General features: G+C 38.8%; 1 protein-coding gene across 1 annotated transcript in view; it reads right to left on the bottom strand.

Annotated features, from left to right (window-relative positions):
* Positions 1–19424, bottom strand: part of LOC124372194 — a gene marked incomplete at its 3' end in the record, with an annotated part of 52226 nt that extends 32802 nt beyond the window's left edge. Inside the window, exons 1-2 of the mRNA XM_046830561.1 lie at positions 19077–19424; positions 5336–5482 (exon numbers count right to left, since the gene is read on the bottom strand). Of these exons, the coding sequence (XP_046686517.1) occupies positions 5336–5482; positions 19077–19202 (273 nt within the window). The remainder of the gene's footprint in view (positions 1–5335; positions 5483–19076) is intronic.
* Positions 19425–19760: the final 336 nt, after the last annotated feature.

Raw genomic sequence — 19760 nt, forward strand, 5'->3', positions numbered from 1 at the left:
TGGAACTGAAAAAGATCTCGGAGATTTGTCTGAGTGGTTGTTATACCTGCCACAGAAAAAGTTTATTAATTCTTCCGTATAATATTCTTTGAAAATAATATTTTGTTTAATATTTGTTGCTTAAAATTATTTGCAAATCTTGGTGTCCTAAATAAACTAAATGATGGAGCAATGTTGGCTTAGTATACAAACTTTTAAATACATTTCACTAAGCAATCTTCTATAGCCCAAAATTAGTGCCTTAATGTCAAAAGTATCACGATTGCTGATCTGACCTTTGTTCGTTAAGTATAAAAGTAACTGCCCGAATTTCAAAAATTAGTTATTTAGTAACAGACAGTTTTATCTCCCATTAGAGCCACGCTTGTCAATAGTAGATGTTTCACTAATGACTGTCACACTACTCAAGCCTTATCTTTAAAGTACAAATAATATTTCTACAAAATTAAGATTACAACTAAAACAAATTTTAAAACATCACTACCACACTCCAAAAATACAACCAATTCATTCTGTTTAAGTATATTTACTGCCATTCCTGAGCCAGAAAGGTCAATGTAAAACTATTATTGTTACAAAGCATAAATAAGCCAGGTTTACAGATAATAAAATTGTTACAATGTATTTAATGAACTCTGTGTTTCAAAAGTCAATTAATCTTACAGAGATCTAAAAATTTCATCTTATTGTAAGTGTTATTTTGTTAATTTTACGTTACTTGAGTTACATTTCAAAATATTGTAAAATTTACGTTTCCTTGTGATCCTGCATAGTCTTGTGAACTAGACCATGGGAATGGGTAATAATATCAAGTTGGGGCAATGCCGTCTTATATACGAAATAAATTTAAGCTAACCCTTTAATCCTAACCCTTCAGTTATTTGTGGTTAGTAATTTGTAGCTCTTTTGTCACCCGTATTCTTTAGTGCGGTTTTAGTAATTAGTGTTTTTATTAAGTGCATTACAATAAACCCAGGGCTATGTGGGAAGTAATGAACAACATGCTCCAAGAAAGAAAAATCTGTGAACGAAATAATGCTAGAACTTAATAGAAAAATCACTGACAACTCTATAGAAGTGGGCGACCATCCAAACCCTCACTTTGTACACATAGCTGAAAAAACGTTAAAAAAAAAATATGCAGCACTAAGGACTACTTTACTACCTACACAGTTAGCACTTCACAGCTTGTACAACTTCAAGAAACATGAAAATGAGGTCAGAACTGTAATTAACAACCTCAAATAAAAAAATGTACCTGCTGATATAGATGAGATTTGTTTGAAAATTCTCAAAATTTGCTCTAAGAGCTTGAACTGCCCCTTGTAGGACATATTCAATAATGCTTTTAGAGATGGTAAATTTCCCTCTGCTCTTAACCTTGATGTATGCTGATGACACAACTCTGATATTTAGTGAAACCTCAACTGAAAATCTGACAATCACATCCTGTATATCCCTCAACAAGTCCTATCAGTACTGTCATAGAAACAACTTAGCTGTAAACTCTACCAAAACTGCCCAAATAACTTTTGGAAGGAGATCCGAATGTGTGCCATGTATGCCGGAGGTTGCAGTGAATGATGAAGTTCAGTTTTTAGGCATAACTCTTGATAATAACTTTTCTGGATTTCTCATGTAGACAAATTCTGTAAGAAGTTGCATTCCAGCTTCTATGCAATTAAAAACATCAAAGCTTCCACTGATGACACAACAAGAATAGCTTCTTTTGCTTTGTTTGAGGCTCACGTGAGATACGGCTTAGTAGCATGGGGAGCCTCAATTGGTCACATTAAAATGGTTCTTAAAAAACAAAAAACCTAGTTAGAGTTCTTGCAGGACTGCAACTACTTGATAGCTGTAGAGAGGCCTTTAGAACATACAAGATCGTTACCATCGTATTACTATATATTCAAGCAACTGTAATGCATGCAGTAAGAGAGTGCCTAACAAAAGCGGGGTGAAGCTCCTCAGTTCAATCTCAGAGATACTACTTTGTATGAACTTTCCTCACACCGACTGTCATAGCCCATAAAGAAGTCTACATACATGGGGAGGAAGCTTCCTAACCTTCAGCCATCAAAGCTGAGAGACAAAGGAGAGAAAGAACTCAAACCTGCACTACACAAATGGCTCATTGACTGTTCCTTCTATTTCATAGAGGAATTCTTTCAAAGAGCATTTGACATTTGAATTTTAAAACTTAACCTTTGTACCATTACACAAAATTCCATTTACTTTTCACTATAACACTAATACAGTTCTTAACGTAGGTTAAAGAATTAATAAGAGTTAATAAAGAATGTTTGTCTATTTTCTTTAAACAATAATCATTTACATAAACATTTATATTTTAATTACCAGTCATTTTTACAAGGACAATACAATGTCAAAAAATTAAGATTGAAATTTTTTTTAAATTGTAGCCATACTCCTTTCCAATTTTATCCATTATAGGGGGAAGATGTAAAAAAACTTCAATACCAATAGTAATTTGTATGATTTGCTCAAAGGCGTGTTATATAAACTGTTAGGGTCTACTAAATAATAATACTTTACAATGAAACTGATGAATACTAACTTGCAGAGTTCAGGAGGACATCCAAATATATCTTCATAAGTTACAATTTTGAACTTCAAGTTGTTGAGATACCAGAAACCCTTTTCTCGAAATCTTCTCAGCAGTTCCAGCAAATTCCGTATGTCATTGCACAAGTGTTCTACCCTTGTGTCCGTACACGGCAGCTGTTGCAAAACTTCATCCATCAAAACCAATGATTCCCTGCAAGCGCTAGTCAAGAGAAACTAACATTTCTACGCTTGAAAATTAAAATAATCCGTGTATTCCTTCATGTATAGCCAAAAAAAAGTTGTATTAGTTAGCCCATTTTTAAAGAAAAGAGCTCTTAAGTGTTAAAAACTAATCCACTTTTTTAAATATCAAGTACACTATATTGCCATCTGATTTAAAATAAACAATACCTCAGTATGTTTTAGTGTTTAGTTCAGTTTTTCCTCATAGGATTAAGAATGCTAGTTGTAGTGAATTTAGAGTACCTATCATTAACACACATATTTTGCTTGATAATTTGTTTTTTAGGAATTTAACTGTGACATCAGAAAATGATCTTAACCCTTTTAGTGCTAAGGGGTCTGGTTCATTGCCATACCCAAGAGTGCTAAGCATTTTAGGGCATAAATGCAGAGTTTTAGTAAATTCCTTACTATTTCCTTAATTGAGGTCATATCTTGTTACTTTTTTTGTATTGAAGATACATAACCAATAAACAGAAATAAATACAAAAAAGTACATTTGTACAAATTTGGATTGTTATAAAAAATCTTTCTTTATAATGTAAATTTTTTAATAATTTATTTTTCACTTTGGCATACAATTTTAGTATGTAAACAATTTTATATTATTTTTCTGATGCTTCCATCGGAAAGAGCAACTAAAACTAAACAAATTGTTTATATTTTATTTTATTTTTACACAACAAATAAGAAGTGTGGATGAAAAATATAATATGTTGTCCGCGCCAAATTTTGCCCTACATGGAATGTTTGAAACGCTCAAGAGAAATGTAATACACTTACTATTATTAGCATAAATACTTTATTAACTTTAGTATTATTTATGAAAGAAGAATTTCAAGCACAGTTAACAATTTTTTTACCTAAATAATTGTTTTATTCAGTAATAAAACTATAAAAAAGTTGAAGTAACTCATCAAAACCCGCAATGTTCTTATTAGACATAGTTTGTAACTTAGTAACATATAATACACACCGAAAACACAAATGAAAAATGAAGTAATGCAATAATTTGGAATAATAATGAAGTAGTATTTCACAATTATAACACAATTTAATGGATAAAATAAAATAAAACAGAGTAAACAAAGCACAGCGTCAGTTCACTCGCAACGTAAACATCCGAACTGACCTTCTTTTTATTTCACGTCGAAGACGTATAAACAGCTGGTCGTCGGCAATCAAATATACAAATATTGTTATTCTATGGCTTTTGGATGAACTGTCATCGTTTGCAGCCAGTAACTTGCATAAACTGAACCAATACATATAAAAATACGCTGTGTCTACAACGTAGACGCTACCACTTTTAGACATAAACGCAGCTACGAGTCTAAGACGCTGTAGCACTAAAAGGGTTAAAAAAATAAAGAAGTTATGTTTTCATTGCCAAAAATGTTCTACTCTCATGAAAATCGAGTTTAAAGGTCCTTCATGTGTAAATGTCTTGTGTCCAGATAAAAACTTGTATCAACTATGGTTTAACAGAGGGTATTTAGCTAATCAAGTATTGTTTATATAACACTTTCAGCCTCTAGAGTTTATGTTGCTCTGCAAAAAGTATGAATTTTATTAGTATGAATCTTCATATATCGCTCAAAGTGTTAAGAAACTTGAGTTAATTGCTATTTACCAAACAGAACAAACCCTTCTACTTTCAAATATTGGATACTTCTAGCTCTTACTTAACAAATAATTTTAGAATAATCCGTAGAAAAGTTTAATTTTTGTTCCAGAACACACCATAGGACATAAGTAAGATTGGATTAACTTGAGAAAATGTTCACTCATGTTTCTAAATGCATACACCTATCGGAAAAAAGCAATGACGTGTAAATGAGTTTAAGGAAAAATTCTTCAGGTTTGGGGGAAAACCTTTATCTGTACAATAATGCAAATGCTGATGTGTCAAATGAAACACCTGTAAATAAATTTTATTAAAATAAACTTGAGATTTTAGTTAAATACACCAATATTTTGACAGTAAAAAAGTCTGTAATGAAGATATTCGAAATGGATTCATTGCATGGTGTCCATATCACAGACACCTAGACTACAAAAGCGGTCTGTCTTGTTTACCCAGCAGCCATCTCATGCAATCCAGATGACGAGGTGTTCTCATTGTCTCATCAGGCACATAATTGGGTGCACTACGATGTTTTACACACAATCTCTAAGCACAGTGGAGTTTTCTACACATAACATAGGAAGAGTTTATTCAATGCGAACATGTTATGTTTGCTTCATTTCAACTTCCGCTAGGTGCAGTGTCTGAAATCTGACACATTTTTTTTATCTCTTCAGGTGGACGTGGACTCCTGATTCCAGACGCTGCACTAAGTGGAAGGTGAAAAGGAGCACAAACTCAATATTCGCATTACAATTTTGTACATTTTAAAGACTAATCAATTAATAACGGTAAGATTCAACTGTAGTGTGACATTTTCTATCACAGTTTACAAAGTTAAAAGCGATTAAAAGCTAAATATGTACGTTATCATAACTGTTCTGTAAAACTTACTTGGGGATTTTGATTGTCTGTAATATTGGCCTCCAGGAGTGTGAGACGTTGCAGAGCATCAGTTTCCAGTTCTTCCACCGTCTTAACAAGCAGATCGTTCTGGTCCGTGAGGTCTTTGACCCACTTCTGTAACACCCTCACTCTCGCCTGGAACATCAAAGATAACAAAATTTTAATAAGTAATAGAAGTAATAGAAGCACGTAATGAAATTTTGATTTCATGGTACAGACATAACAGTACAATTTTCCGGAGCATCAGTTTCCACTTTCTCAAAATGAATCATTCATGGAATTCTTGGAGAGGAAGCTTCTGCTAATTCAAAGTGATTTAAACCATATTCATTCTCTCAATTGATGATCACTTTAACGCTCCCCTTCAACCTGCCATTAATTGCTCTAAAGCTAAGTGAGACTGCTCTGAGCCGTTGTGTTTTAACAGCTACTACCAGGAGCTATCCATACACCACAAACATCCTCTCAATTGATGATCACTTTAACGCTCCCCTTCAACCTGCCATTAATTGCTCTAAAGCTAAGTGAGACTGCTCTGAGCCGTTGTGTTTGAACAGCTACTACCAGGAGCTATCCATACACTACAAACATCCTCTCAATTGATGATCACTTTAACGCTCCCCCTCAACCTGCCATTAATTTCTCTAAAGCTAAGTGAGACGGTTCTGTACCGTTGTGTTTGAACAGCTAGTACCAAGAGCTATCCATACACTACAAACATCCTCTCAATTGATGATCACTTTAACACTCCCCTCCAACCTGCCATTAATTACTCTAAACCTAAGTGAGATGGCTCTGTGCCATTGTGTTTTGAACAGCTACCACCAGGAGCTAACCATGGCAAGGCTTTATCTGAGGAAGGTAGTACAAGCGCTGAGGAAGCAAAAGCCCTTCAAGATATAGAAGATCAGCTCCTCAACAGCCCAAGCACTCCCATGTCTACAGGTACGCTGGATGATGCCACAGAGCAACTCGGCAACCTCAGAATGAAGAGGCCTAATCTCACCACTGCTCAAAGGAGAGAAGCACTAAAGGCTAAACTTCTTGAAAAGGGTGAAGCTTTTGACCCTTCCAAGTGGAGGAGGGGGAAAAAGAAGAAAAAGAACCCAGAACGGCAGGAGGTCTCAACTCCGGGCCCAACTGCGGGTACCAAGGCGGAGGAGGGGTCGGCCAAACGCCCCAGAGGCACCTTGGTCACCCCACCCTCCGCTGAGGGGCCCGCAAAGAAGGCTAGGAGGGAAACCCAAAAGCCGGAAGCCCACGATCCCGAGGCCTCTGGTAGCACACCTAAGGCTACCTACAGAGAGGTCGCGGCGATCAAAATGGCCATAGCCCTCGAAGGCTACCCGGAGGCGAAGCTTAGTGCAGAGCAAGGAGAAGCCATCGAGGACACAATTATGGAAGAAATCCAACCCCTGGAGGATGGTTCCGTTCCATCGTTTGCGGGCACCTACCTAGAGAAAGGTGTTTTAATTGCTTCCTGCATCAACGAGCACACCAAACGTTGGCTGGAAGAAGTTATTCAAAGAATAAAACCTCTGGGAGACGACATCTCTCTGAGAGTGGGTCTGCGTAAGGACATCTTGAGGTCCACTAGGGTGTTTTACAGAGCTCACCCGAAGCTTCTGAAGAAGACACCTGAAAAGGTACTTGAAATGTTCAAAAAGCAGAACCCCAACCTAAATGTAAACGAGTGGAAAATCCTTCCATCCAAGCCAGATCCGAAAGGTTACGGATTCGTCTGTTTCCTGGACGAGGTCTGCTACAAGGCTGTGAAGGCTTCCAACTGTAGAGCCAACCTAGGACTCTGGCAGGTCTCAATTGTCTCCTCGACAGTCAAGGACAATGCCACGAGTTCTACAAATCAACCTCCAGCACAGTAGGGCTGCTTCGGCAGCCTTCTGCCAGTTCTTCCTCCAGGAGGGATTTGATCTGGCATTGATTCAAGAACCATGGCTTCACCAAGGGAGAGTGGCGGGCCTAAATGAAACCAAAGGTAAGTTAATTTACTGTACCTCTCTAAGAAATGTCAGGACCTGCATCCTGTTGAAGAGAGGCTTGGATTTTCTAACCCTCAACGAATTCTGCTCCAGAGATCTCACTGTGGGCATACTGACCTGGAAGAATGGAGGCATAGTACAGAGCACAATTGTAGGCTCCGTATACTTGCCATATGATGCCAGGGAACTCCCTCCATCAAGAGACCTAGAGCTCCTGGTGGAAGAAGCACAAGCCAGACATCAACAACTTCTTCTAGGTTGTGACGCCAACGCCCATCACTCTGCTGGATGGGGCAGCACCAACACTAACCCCAGAGGTGAGGCACTTTTACAATTTCTTCTAAGTAGGGACCTATTTATATGTAATAAAGGTAACCGCCCTACGTTCACAACACGAATTAGACAAGAAGTTATTGATATAACAATCTGCACACAAGGTATACTTGGAATGGTTGATAAGTGGCACGTAAGCGAAGAGGCCTCATTATCGGATCACAGGTATATCCGCTTCAACTTGCAAGATGAGGCTGCCGAGGTCCTCTATCGCAATCCCAGGAGGACTGACTGGTTGGGATATAAGTCTGACCTTCAGTCACAGTTGGGATCGGTAGGCGGAAGGGTGCGATGCTTCACAGACATAGATCAGATAGCTTCTGACCTGCAGAATGCTATAATCAATAGCTTCCACGACAATTGTCCATTGCGACGGGGGAAGAGTCGAACCAATACTAAGTGGTGGACTGCGGACCTCGCTCGCAAAAGGGTTAATGTTAGGAAGCTGCACAATCAATGCAAAAGGAGCCGTATCTGGGAGTCCTATCATAGAGCTCTAACAGAATACAGCCTAGCAATTAAAAAGGCAAAACAAAGTTCCTGGAGGCAGTTTACACAGAAGGTAAATGAATTAAGCGCGGCAGCTAGACTGCAACGTTTACTAGCCTCAGGTCCAACCGGTCACTTGGGATCTTTAAGGTCCCAGGGAGGTCAACACACTTCCGGGACTAGTGATAGCCTCAAACTTCTCCTTGAGACTCACTTTCCTGATTGTATCTTTGAGAATGACGACACCGGAACGTCTGGTAACCACGAGGCAGGCTCATGGCCAAGAGCTTATCGTGGTAGCTGGGCCATTGCCAGAAGGATTGTCACTCTCTCTAAAGCCAAATGGGCAATTTCTAAATTTGCCCCTTTCAAATCTGCAGGAGGGGATGGAATCTTTCCGGCCCTGCTTCAACAAGGGCCGGAGAATCTCCTTACCCTTCTATGTGAACTATTCAGGGCGAGCCTAGCTTATGGGTACATACCACAAGTCTGCCGTCTCAACAGGGTGGTCTTTATCCCTAAAAAAGGGAGAGCGGACTATTCTGTCCCTAAATCTTTTCGTCCCATCAGTTTATCTTCGTTTCTACTGAAAACATTAGAAAGACTGGTGGAGAGGCACCTGAGAAAGGGAGTTCTCTCAGACACTCCCCTTCATCGCAACCAACATGCATACCAGCAAGGCAAATCCTGTGAATCAGCACTGCACCAACTAGTCAGTAGGATTGAGGATAGCCTGTCCGCCAAGGAATTGGCATTGTGCACCTTCATAGACATTGAAGGAGCTTTTGACAATGCTAAATTCACTGCGATGGTAAGTGGAGCACAGCGACGTGGCCTCGAGCCAGCTCTGTGCCGGTGGCTTAGGGCCATGCTGTGCTCCAGACGGATCAGGGCCGATCTCAATGAAGAGTCGCTTGTGATCGCACCCACAAGGGGATGTCCTCAAAGAGGCATCCTGTCACCTCTACTTTGGAATCTAGTAGTAGATGGTCTACTTGAGGACCTTACTAACAATGGAATCTATGTCCAAGGATATGCAGACGACATAGTCCTTATGGTACAGGGAAAATATACAAATGTTGTTGTTGATATCATGAATACCAACCTTCAACATGTACACAACTGGTGTCATGGAGAGGGACTGAAAGTAAATCCCTCTAAGACAGTAGTTGTACCATTCACTAGGAAAAAGAACCTAGAGTCTCTTTCTAGGCTGAAACTCGCATCCACACAGCTTGAGTGGTCAAAGACAGTCAAATATTTAGGACTGACTCTAGACCATAAGCTTACGTGGAACGATCATCTTAACAATATCCTGCATAAAGCAAAGTGGGCGCTCATGACGTCCAGGAGACTTGCAGGAATCTCATGGGGCGTAAAACCCCATATAGCACTATGACTTTACAAAGCAGTTGTAAGGCCTCAAATCACTTATGGTTCATTAGTCTGATGGACAAAGGTGAATCAGGTAACTGCTAAAGCCAAGCTCGAAAGCTTACAAAGGCTTGGCACAATCTTTGCAACCGGAGCATTTAGGAGCAGTCCCTCAGCGACCCTCGAGGTGGCTTTAGGACTTCTACCTCTTGATGTCCATATAAAAGCTGAAGCGCGTAAGTCAGCCTATCGGCTGATGGTTGCTGGCTTGTGGAGGAATGGCGCGTCTAACGCGGGCCATGGCACCATCACTGAAGCTGTAAACCCAAGCGCTATTCTCGAAATGGTCTCCGACATGAGAACGGAGTTCGTATTCAATAAGCCATTCTCTGTTGACTTCTACTCCAGAGATGAGTGGAAATCGCAAGATAACATCCCAACAATAAGAAAGAGCTTTGTCTGGTACACGGATGGCTCGCTTATTAAGGGCAGAACTGGATATGGAGTGTTTAGTCAATCCCCTAGAACTGCCCTTTGCGGCAGTTTGGGACGGAACTGCTCCATATTTCAAGCCGAAATCTATGGTATCCTGGCCTGTGCCAACCTAGGCCTTACCAGAGGGTACCAAGGAAAGAACATCTGTATAATGTCAGACAGTCAGGCAGCTCTTAAAGCTCTTGACTCCAACAGCATTACATCCAAGCTTGTGTGTGAGTGCTTTAACACTCTCTGCAAGCTTGGATCACGCAACTTTGTGCGTCTTGGTTGGGTACCGGGCCACACAGGCATAGGTGGCAACGAATGCGCCGACAGGCTTGCCAAAAGCGGAGCAAGCATGCCATACACCGGTCCAGAACCGAGTTGTGGTATAAGCAAGTCAGCCGCTTACCAAAGTATAAACAAATGGTCCAGGAAGACACACCGCTTGCGGTGGCAGAGTCACCAAGGACAAGCACTCGGCAAAAGACTGCTTGCTGATTCTAGCTCCGGCTTCACCAGATGGCTGATGGGGCTGGGCAGGGATCGGGTTAAGCAAGTGATTGCCTTGATCACTGGACACGGCCACTTCAGGAAACACCTAAACACTCTAGGTTTATGAAATGAGGACTCGGAGTGTAGACTCTGCAATAAGTCTGAAGAGACTGCAAAACACATAATACTGGACTGTGAGAGACTGGGAGCAAGGAGAAGGGCTCTTTTCGGTGATAAACAACCAGGCGACGAACCAGATGCTAGTATCGGGGAAAAGCTTCTTAGCCTAATTAAGGGCACAAAGATAGGCTTACCCCTCTAACATCAAAGGGGCACACAATAAGCTCAGGTTGACGTGTGAGGATCTGTGAATCCACCCCAATACCCCAACGCAAAAAAAAAAAAAAAAAAAAAAAAAGGAGCTAACCATACACCATAACCAACCTCTCAATTGATGATCACTTTTTAACGCTCCCCTTCAACCTGCCCCTAATATCTCTACAGCTAAGTAAAAACATAGTACACAGAGGGGATCAAAATGCAATTATCTACATAAATAAAAAAAATTGCAGTTTGTCTAGGTATATAACTTATAACTATAACTTAAGTTCAGATGGCCAGAATTGCCTATTTTTACTTCAAAATGTTTGTAATAATACATAAGTCACTGGAATATTTAAAGTCACTGAAGGATAAAACTGAGGGACTGGGCAGTAATACGATTTAACGAGCCATCTCCTCTAAGACTATAATTTCGGCTCTGGCCATTGCACATGAAATTATAACAGAAAGTGCAATTTTTCAGAGGATGAGAAAACCATAAAATGGAACAGTGAGTCCATTTTGCACCAATGAGAGGGCACACGATACTGATCAGGCATACAATAATTTAATTCGTAGACTAAACCAAGGCAATAAGATAATACATTGAACAGAGATTGTAATGCAAGGACATAAACTGTATTGCATCAAATTTACAAGTACATATTCATACTTTCCAAGAACAAAAACTAAGGACACAAATGATAGAGAGTCTGGTGGTCAGGTAGCTTTGACGGATTTAATCTAATTGTAAATATTATAAATATGATAGTTTGGATGTTTGTGCCCATGTCATGGAAAGAGGCTACTATGTATGTATTGAATTGTATTGAAATTTCGCATGAACCCTAAAATAATACTGTATGTATCTCAAATATATCTACTCCCTTTGTTTATTGTTGATGATGATTAATGGTTTGAAAGGATAAAAGGATTTTGGAAATTTACCATTGACAAAAGGTATAAACGTTTAGAGGATTGGAATCTATCCTCTTCATCAGGTAGGAGAGGTATTACTTATCTATCCTGTTATCCTTTCATATCTAGTTCCGTTTCAAAATTATCAAACGCCTTGATAATACAACATCATAAGTGCTTTCACTACAACTTCAGATTCTTTCTCAGTGGTGTACAATACAGGGTCTGTATAATAAGTAACCGGACTGAGCCTGCCCCGCTCCGTCAAAGCGTCTGCTAACCGGTATCTGGTGCTGTAGTGGTGGTGGGGGTCTAGTGAAAGGGAACCGGGCTGCAGCAGTTGCCTCCAAGCGCTTGGAGAGTTTTTTTTTTTTTTTTTTTTTTTTTTTCCTTCTGAGGGAAGAGGACACTTTGTCCCCGCACTTAGTCCTAAAAGGACCTTTGCGCCTCCCTTACTTTTATTTGTGCCCTCAAAAACCCGAGGCTTTTTGCAAAAAACCAATCAGATTTAAGGGCTCCTGTTCTTTGATGTCCTTGGGGCTGAGGAGGGTATGCTCCCAGGTATCTTTTCCTAGTCTCTACGATGGCAGGACAATCCAACCAAATGTGCTCCGCTGACTCCTCCTCCTCTCCACAGAGTCTACATTCGCTGCTCCGACTAAGGCCTACCTTCAAAAGGGTGCTTTCTCAGAGGGCCATGTCCTGTCAACATTCCTAATATCAGTCTTATATCCTCCTTATTCTGGTCTAGGAGAGCTGTCCATCCTTTTGCATAAGGAGAGATAAACAGTTTGGATATTCTTAAACCCGAGGCTCTGCTCCAATTCTTATATCTTGTCCTCTTTTTCCAATCTTTAACCAGAGCTTTAATGCTGGAGAAGGATATTCCACATTCCTGGCTCTGGCCCCACCAATATGGATTCCGCTCCCTTTTTGGCGAGGATGTCCGCTTTTTCGTTTCCATGAATTCCTTCATGACCCGGCACCCATCCGAGTGTTACTCTATTACTTGTTGCTAGCTCTGCTAGGGCCTTCCTGCATTCCCAGACCGCTTTCGAATCAATCGAACAGGTATCCAGTGCCTTCAGTGCAGCCTGACTATCAGAGAGTATAAGGTATGATAATCCTTTAGTCCCCAACTGTGTGAGTCTTCTAGAACATGAATCTATTGCCATGACCTCCCGCCTGAAAAACTGAGGCATGTCTTCCCCAGGGCACAGCCATGTCAACTCCAGGTCCATGTATTCCATATCCTGACCCTTGAGTCTAGGAGTGAACCATCGGTGTAAAAACTTCAGGACTCCTTTTTTTGGGTAGGCTCCCTTTTAATCCATTCCTCCCTACTTCCCGATAGAGACCGTGTATGGTTTTTCAAAAGGAGTATTTCTTAACCATAGTATCAGATACTTTGGTTAGCATTTCAGCCTCAGGGAAATTTTCCAATATCTTCATATGGCCTTCTAGGGAGGTAACATTTATTACCTTTGTCCCTAGAAGCTTCATTGCGCTCATCGCAGCTGTTCTCATCACTTCCTGGCCAAGAGGAGTATAACCCAGAACCGCTTCCATTGCTAGTGTTGGGCAGGAGCTCATTGCTCCCGTGATGCTTAAGCAAGCTAACCTCTGAAGACTCTTGTAGCCTTTTTTGCAGCTGTTGTTTGTTTCGACCTTCGGCCACCATACTAAAGCAGCATATGTGACCATTGGTTTCACTATGGTTTCGTAAATCCAATAAATCATTTTGGGTTTAAGTCCCCATTTAAATCCAAAGAGTCTCTTACAGGCCCCAAGGGCCAATTATATCTTGTTTCTATTATGGGAGTTCCAAGTGTGCTTCTCATCCAAGATTTAAACCCAGATACTTCACTTCTTTTGTTTGGTTTATGCTGATTCCCTCCAGGACCCGGTTTAGCTAGCTGGAATTTCCTTTTCCTGGTAAAGGTAATCATGTTTGTTTTTGATGGGTTGATCCGCAGACCTTCCCATGACACCAGTTGCTTATGAAGTTCAGTTCTGTTTGTAATTGGCGTTCCAGCCTGCCAGTGTGTTTTTCCCTTTAATCATAAGCACTAGGTCATCCGCATAACATTAGTAGCCTTATCCCCTCTTCTCTGCTTTTCTTAGGAGATCATCCACTACCATCGCCCACAGGAGAGGAGATAAGACTCCCCCCTGGGGGGGGCAGCCTCTTTGGGCCGTGTTGGAGAGTTAGTATCGAGCGAGAGTGGAGTGCATGTTCAGTTACCCCGTCGGAGTGAAAATGGAGAGTACGATCGAGCAACGTTTTAGCATTAAATTTTGTGTCAAACTCAAGAAAACGGCCACGGAAACTCTTCAAATGATTCAAGAGGCTTACGGTGAGGATGCTCTGTCCAGAACTCAAGTGTTTCAGTGGCACAAAAATTTCCGGGAGGGCCGCGATGACGTCCATGACAAACAGCGCATCGGTCCTCCATCAACGAGTCAAATGGACACAAATGTGCAAAAAGTGCGTGATGTGTTGAACAGTGATCGTCAACTGAGCATTCGGACTATCGCAGATGAGATCGGAATTGATAAGATGACTGTTCAAAACATTATTAAGAACGATCTGGGCATGAGGAAAATCTGCGTGAAGCTGGTACCAAACACCTGCCTGATGAGCAAAAGAAGCGTCGTGATGCTGTCGCTTCGGAAATCCTTGATTGACTGCAAACCGAACCAGAGTTTTTCAACCACGTTATTACAGGAGACGAGACGTGGGTTTTTGAATACGATCCTGAGACGAAGCAGCAGAGTTCGGAGTGGCACACACCGGCGTCACCATGACCGAAAAAAGCGCGCATGAGCAAATCGAAGGTGAAGTCGATGTTCATTGCTTTCTTTGACGTGAAAGGCATTGTTCACAAAGAGTTTGTGCCACCCGGTCAAACTGTAAACGGCCAGTACTACAGAGAGGTGCTCTGTCGACTAACCGCCCGGGTTCACCGAGTCCGTCCGTAGATTGATGATTCGTGGATTCTCCATCACGACAATGCACCGTCACACACCTGCCTGCTCGTCACCGAACAGTTGGCAAAACAGTCGAGGGCAACGTTGCCACAACCTCCTTACAGCCCGGATATGGCACCACCGGACTTCTTTCTGTTCCCCAAGATCAAGAGACACCTTAAGGGGACGCGGTTCGGGACTCTGTAAAACGTTCAACGTGCTACGACAAGGGCTCTAGACAACATCGAGGTTGCCGACTTCCAGGGAGCGTTCAGGGATTGGAAAATACGGTATCAGCGTGTTATCGACTCCAATGGGGACTACTTTGAAGATTTCTAAAGAAAAATTGTACATATTTTGCCAATAAAAAATTTCCTGAAGTCAGTCCGGTTACTACAGTTATTATACAGACCCTGTAGTATAAGTGCTACTGAAATCATGGAATGTTACATATAGGAATTTTAGTCATTAGCGTTTTCTTTCGGGTTTCAGATCTCCCAAAACACTATTCTTTAAACTTAAAGGTCAATTTTAATTGGATCAGGGGGACAGGAATATTCTCTAAACTAGTTGGCCATCACTTAACTAAGAAGTGCTTAATATGTCACTTAAAGAGGGCATGCTTATGAAATCCCTGTTATTCAGCATGAAAATGCTGCAGGTTAATAGCTAGTTGCAAATGAATATTATTGTAAGAACTATGTAAAACACATTTAATGACAAATAAAATAACCAGTTTTCTAGCACACAACACATTCAGGCCCGGCCCTATTTCGGGGTATAGCACCCGTGATCCCAAACTTAATTTCTTAGCCTATTGTATTCATTTAGCATTATAAATATTGAATTATATTTGGAAAAAAAGTTCTTTTAATTTAAAAATAGGCATCGTTGGAACTTATGGTAAAGATATGTGTCACACTGATCAAATATTGCATTGAAATTCTTGATATAATACGTATAGTTATATAGTAATAACATGGCTAAATAACATAATTTCTGTACATGAAATTTTTACATACAGTAAATAGTACTGTGATGCTACCATGGCGTCATTGCCCATTGGTACTAATGGTGTTTACATGTTGTAACTTCAAACTTACTCATCTCCCAAATAATAAAAGTAAAAAATGTGAGAAAATAGTGGGAGTCCGAGTTAGCTGAGGGTAATGGAAACATGTGAGAGACTGGCTTGCATTGAGTCGACTAATCAGAACAGCTGATTACAAATCAACTGACACTTAAGTTGTAAACATTAAAAAATAATAAATTCTTTGAAGACTGATTTCCAGAAACCAAAGCTGATTTGGTATACTTAGGATATTAAAATAAACATTTAATATAGCAATAATTATGAATTAATGTCACTGTGGCATCGTCAGTACTAGTGGTGTGGCATCTGATCTAAAAATAAAACATACTGATTTCATAGATGCACAAGATTAATGTTACAAAATATAGTCTAAATTGTTATCTTCATTTCTTTACACCAGCAAATGAAAGTTAATTAGTTGATTAATTGTGGACCAGTTCACATGGTCTTTGTCATTGCCAACACATTTTTTTAATTTTTTTAGCATTTAAATATGTGAAAAATTATTGTCCAAATCTGGGAAGAATGGCTTTTAAATTGTTTAAAACCTATCTTTTAAATTATACCACAATTCTCGATGTTTTAATACAATTATGTTATGGTGTAATAAATGTGTCCACACTGCTGGCGAGAAACCAAAAACAGCATAATGATTGTACCATCTATGTATAATGAAAGGTAAAAAATCAAAGAGAAGTAGTCTTTAATAAAGCGGCCTACACTCGCTATTTGATTTGTTATTATCGAAGGATTTGATATTATATAAGAATCATTCGCAACAAGAACTATATTACATTAACAACAAAAATAACATATTACAACAAGAAAAGTAAGTTAAAAAAACAACAAAACCAATTTTAATGTTGGCCTACATATCACAGATTCTTTACAATATTCACAGCTTTAACCAGATAGCAGCGAGTAACCTATTTTGTGAAATGAAGGAAAGGATTTGCCCCCAGACAGGCGCACTTTCCTGCGACACAAAACAAACGGTACTTTGGGATTATACCGACCACACCCAGACATGAATCGTTATTTCACATTTCGTTTCTACTGATTACTAGATTAGCGTAGAACAATATTTCGTCAATATAAAACAGGAATTGTCTTATCGCAAACACCTCCCCATCCTCAGACAGAGGTCAAAGTCGAGCGTCTAGTAGATAACGTGATTGCAGAGTCTCGCCGCCCGTTCAGCTGGTGCATCGCTTTGTTTTACTTCCGTGTTTTACCTCTACATTTCTCCAAACACAAAAATTCAACAAAAACAAACATTTACCAAACTAAACTTTTTATTAAAAAAACACTCAAAACTTGTTTTTATTCTTGATCACATTCCGCCACCCAAAATGCGAGTGCCTCCGGCCGAAGGTGCTGCCGAAGCCCGCGCTGATGTCGACGAAAGAAAAACATCCCTCGAGATAGTACCTATCAGTAAAATATCAAATTCTAGAGGGGCTAATCAGAAATATAAATTGAATTGTAATGGAAAGGCAATGATGTACCGTGCAAATCACGTGATGCCGCGCGGCCTGCCGTAATCAGGATTCTCGAGAAAGATAAGATAGATAACAGCGACAACAATACCGATCACAATACCTGGAAATGCTTGTAAGTTTGTAATTTTTGTAATTGAAGAGTTGTTTTTTCGTTCTATCATGTTTGTTTCTATAAATTTCTATTTTTGTGTTCTTCATACTGGTGTGGTCGGTATAATCCCAAAGTACCAAACAAACAAAAAAGATGGTCTGCTAGACAGTATGACAGTATTCCACTCCTCAAGCTCGCCAAGAACTTTTATTTCTCAAATTCATCGCCATTTTCAAATTCTCCATAAATTCATAAATTGGTTACTTTGTGTAATTTATTGTTTACATTAAATATTATTATAATTTATTAATATTTGAAGTCGTATTTTAGTTTAAATAAGTAATATTGAATTATTCATTATATAAAAACAATAAAAAATGTTTGTTAACAAATCTAAAAATGAATGTAGGCCACTTTGAAAGTCTATCCCTAGAGGGTTTTATCACATGCCTACAGCCATCAGTTTAGGATGCAACGATCACCACGGTGTTGCTCCACACTGCTGGCAGCAAATGAAAAAATTTCGTAAATATTTAGGATGTTATTTAATTTTGAGAAATATAGCCTAATTTAAATTTTAATGATTTGTCACTTAAATACTGGACGAATCAGATGGGTAGAGTACGATAAGCGGACCGGTTTTTTATATTGAAGAATGTAATCATCGATAACTAACATTAGCATCTCAAATCCTAGAATATCAATCGATATAAAAGTATCTATAGTCCTCAATAACAATCATATGTTTTAAATTAAAATATGAATTTAATATTTACAGTGATGAAACAAATTAATTATTACAACCAAAATTAGGAAAACTGAAGACGACCATATTTGCTCCTCTCACAGTTACAGTTGTTTCTTTCCCACAAATTTCACATAATTTTTTGGTTTATCGGTCCAACATGTTGAAGCCACGAAAAACATGTCTTATCATCTTTCAAAGCAATGTTGTGTAGTTTTCTAAAACTGACTGCCATTCTTAATAATCAAATGTTACTTGAATAAAATTGAAATATTACGTTACAAGTATTATTTGAAAGTGTTTACAGCTGTTGATATAGATTATTTAAGTTAATTGTTCAAAATAATTAATCAGTATCGATTGATTATATCAATGGTTATGATTAAGTAATATCGTTTGCCAATTTCAATATAAATAACCGGGCCTGCTTATCGTACCCTACCCAATAAGTTAAATGTAGGCTTGCTTGAAATATTATAATTGAAAATATATAAACATGGATAGACCCATCCTTCCTATATTTGTCATGTTCACTACTGTGGGTTACAGAAGCAGCTTATGGGTGGGTGGGTGTATATGCCAATATAGACACTGTGGCATTTAATAAAGTAGGCTATTCACAGTGCTACATGACTACAACACAGGTAAAAATACTATTCGCTGAAACTTGAAATATTCTTCACAGAATACATTAAAAATGAATTATTTTTGAACACACAATGTTAGTTGGTAAATTCAATATTAACCCAGATCAATTATCCATTTAAAAAATATTTTATAAAATACCTTAATAAACAGATAGCTCAGTAATTAAATATACTTATTCCAAAGAAACTAATTATTATATTAACCAGATTATTTTCTTTAAATGAATACTAGCTAATTTAGGTTCTATGGTTGATATTCTATGATAATAGTTACCTTAAGCCCATCATATGAATCGTCTGGTTTCTGTATTTGTTCGTGATACAGCGTTTGAAAATGTTGTAAAGATTCGAAGATACTAGTACTAGATCTGCTAGATGATTCTTCTTTTTGATCATCCATAGCTATTTGATACGAAGATGACTATTTTGAAAACAAGGAATTTAATAATAAATGCAAATGAAAAATAAAGATCTACCCTTATTTATACTTAATTTGAAATCAATTTATGTACACAATCATCTAGGATCACGAAATTAAACTACATCACTAATCTTTCACGTGAAAACGAAAACAACATAACTAAGATTGAAATTATAGAATAGTATAGGAACAGGAGCGCCCAAGTGCAATAAAAATAAAAAAAGCAAAACATATGATTATTGTTTCATAAGTTGTCAGAATCAGATGTTAAGAAAAATAACGTTGACTGCTGGACTGCTTGTTTCTACAGCCTTCAGGGACATTCTGCTGTTAGTATCGACTTTCCATCAATTGTTAGGTAATAGACTACCTATTTACATGGCTATATCCAATTTTCTGTTCCAAATGCATACTATTGAGTTTGCAGAGTATTATATAAAAGTATATACATATGAATGTATACAGAATTGAATCTATATTTCACTAAATCCCAAATTTATATTTTATTTAAAAACTGTTCCATGTTACCGCACCATA

This window comes from Homalodisca vitripennis, unplaced genomic scaffold (assembly GCF_021130785.1).
Source record: "Homalodisca vitripennis isolate AUS2020 unplaced genomic scaffold, UT_GWSS_2.1 ScUCBcl_2738;HRSCAF=7795, whole genome shotgun sequence".
In the NCBI taxonomy this organism is placed as follows: Eukaryota; Metazoa; Arthropoda; class Insecta; order Hemiptera; family Cicadellidae; genus Homalodisca; species Homalodisca vitripennis.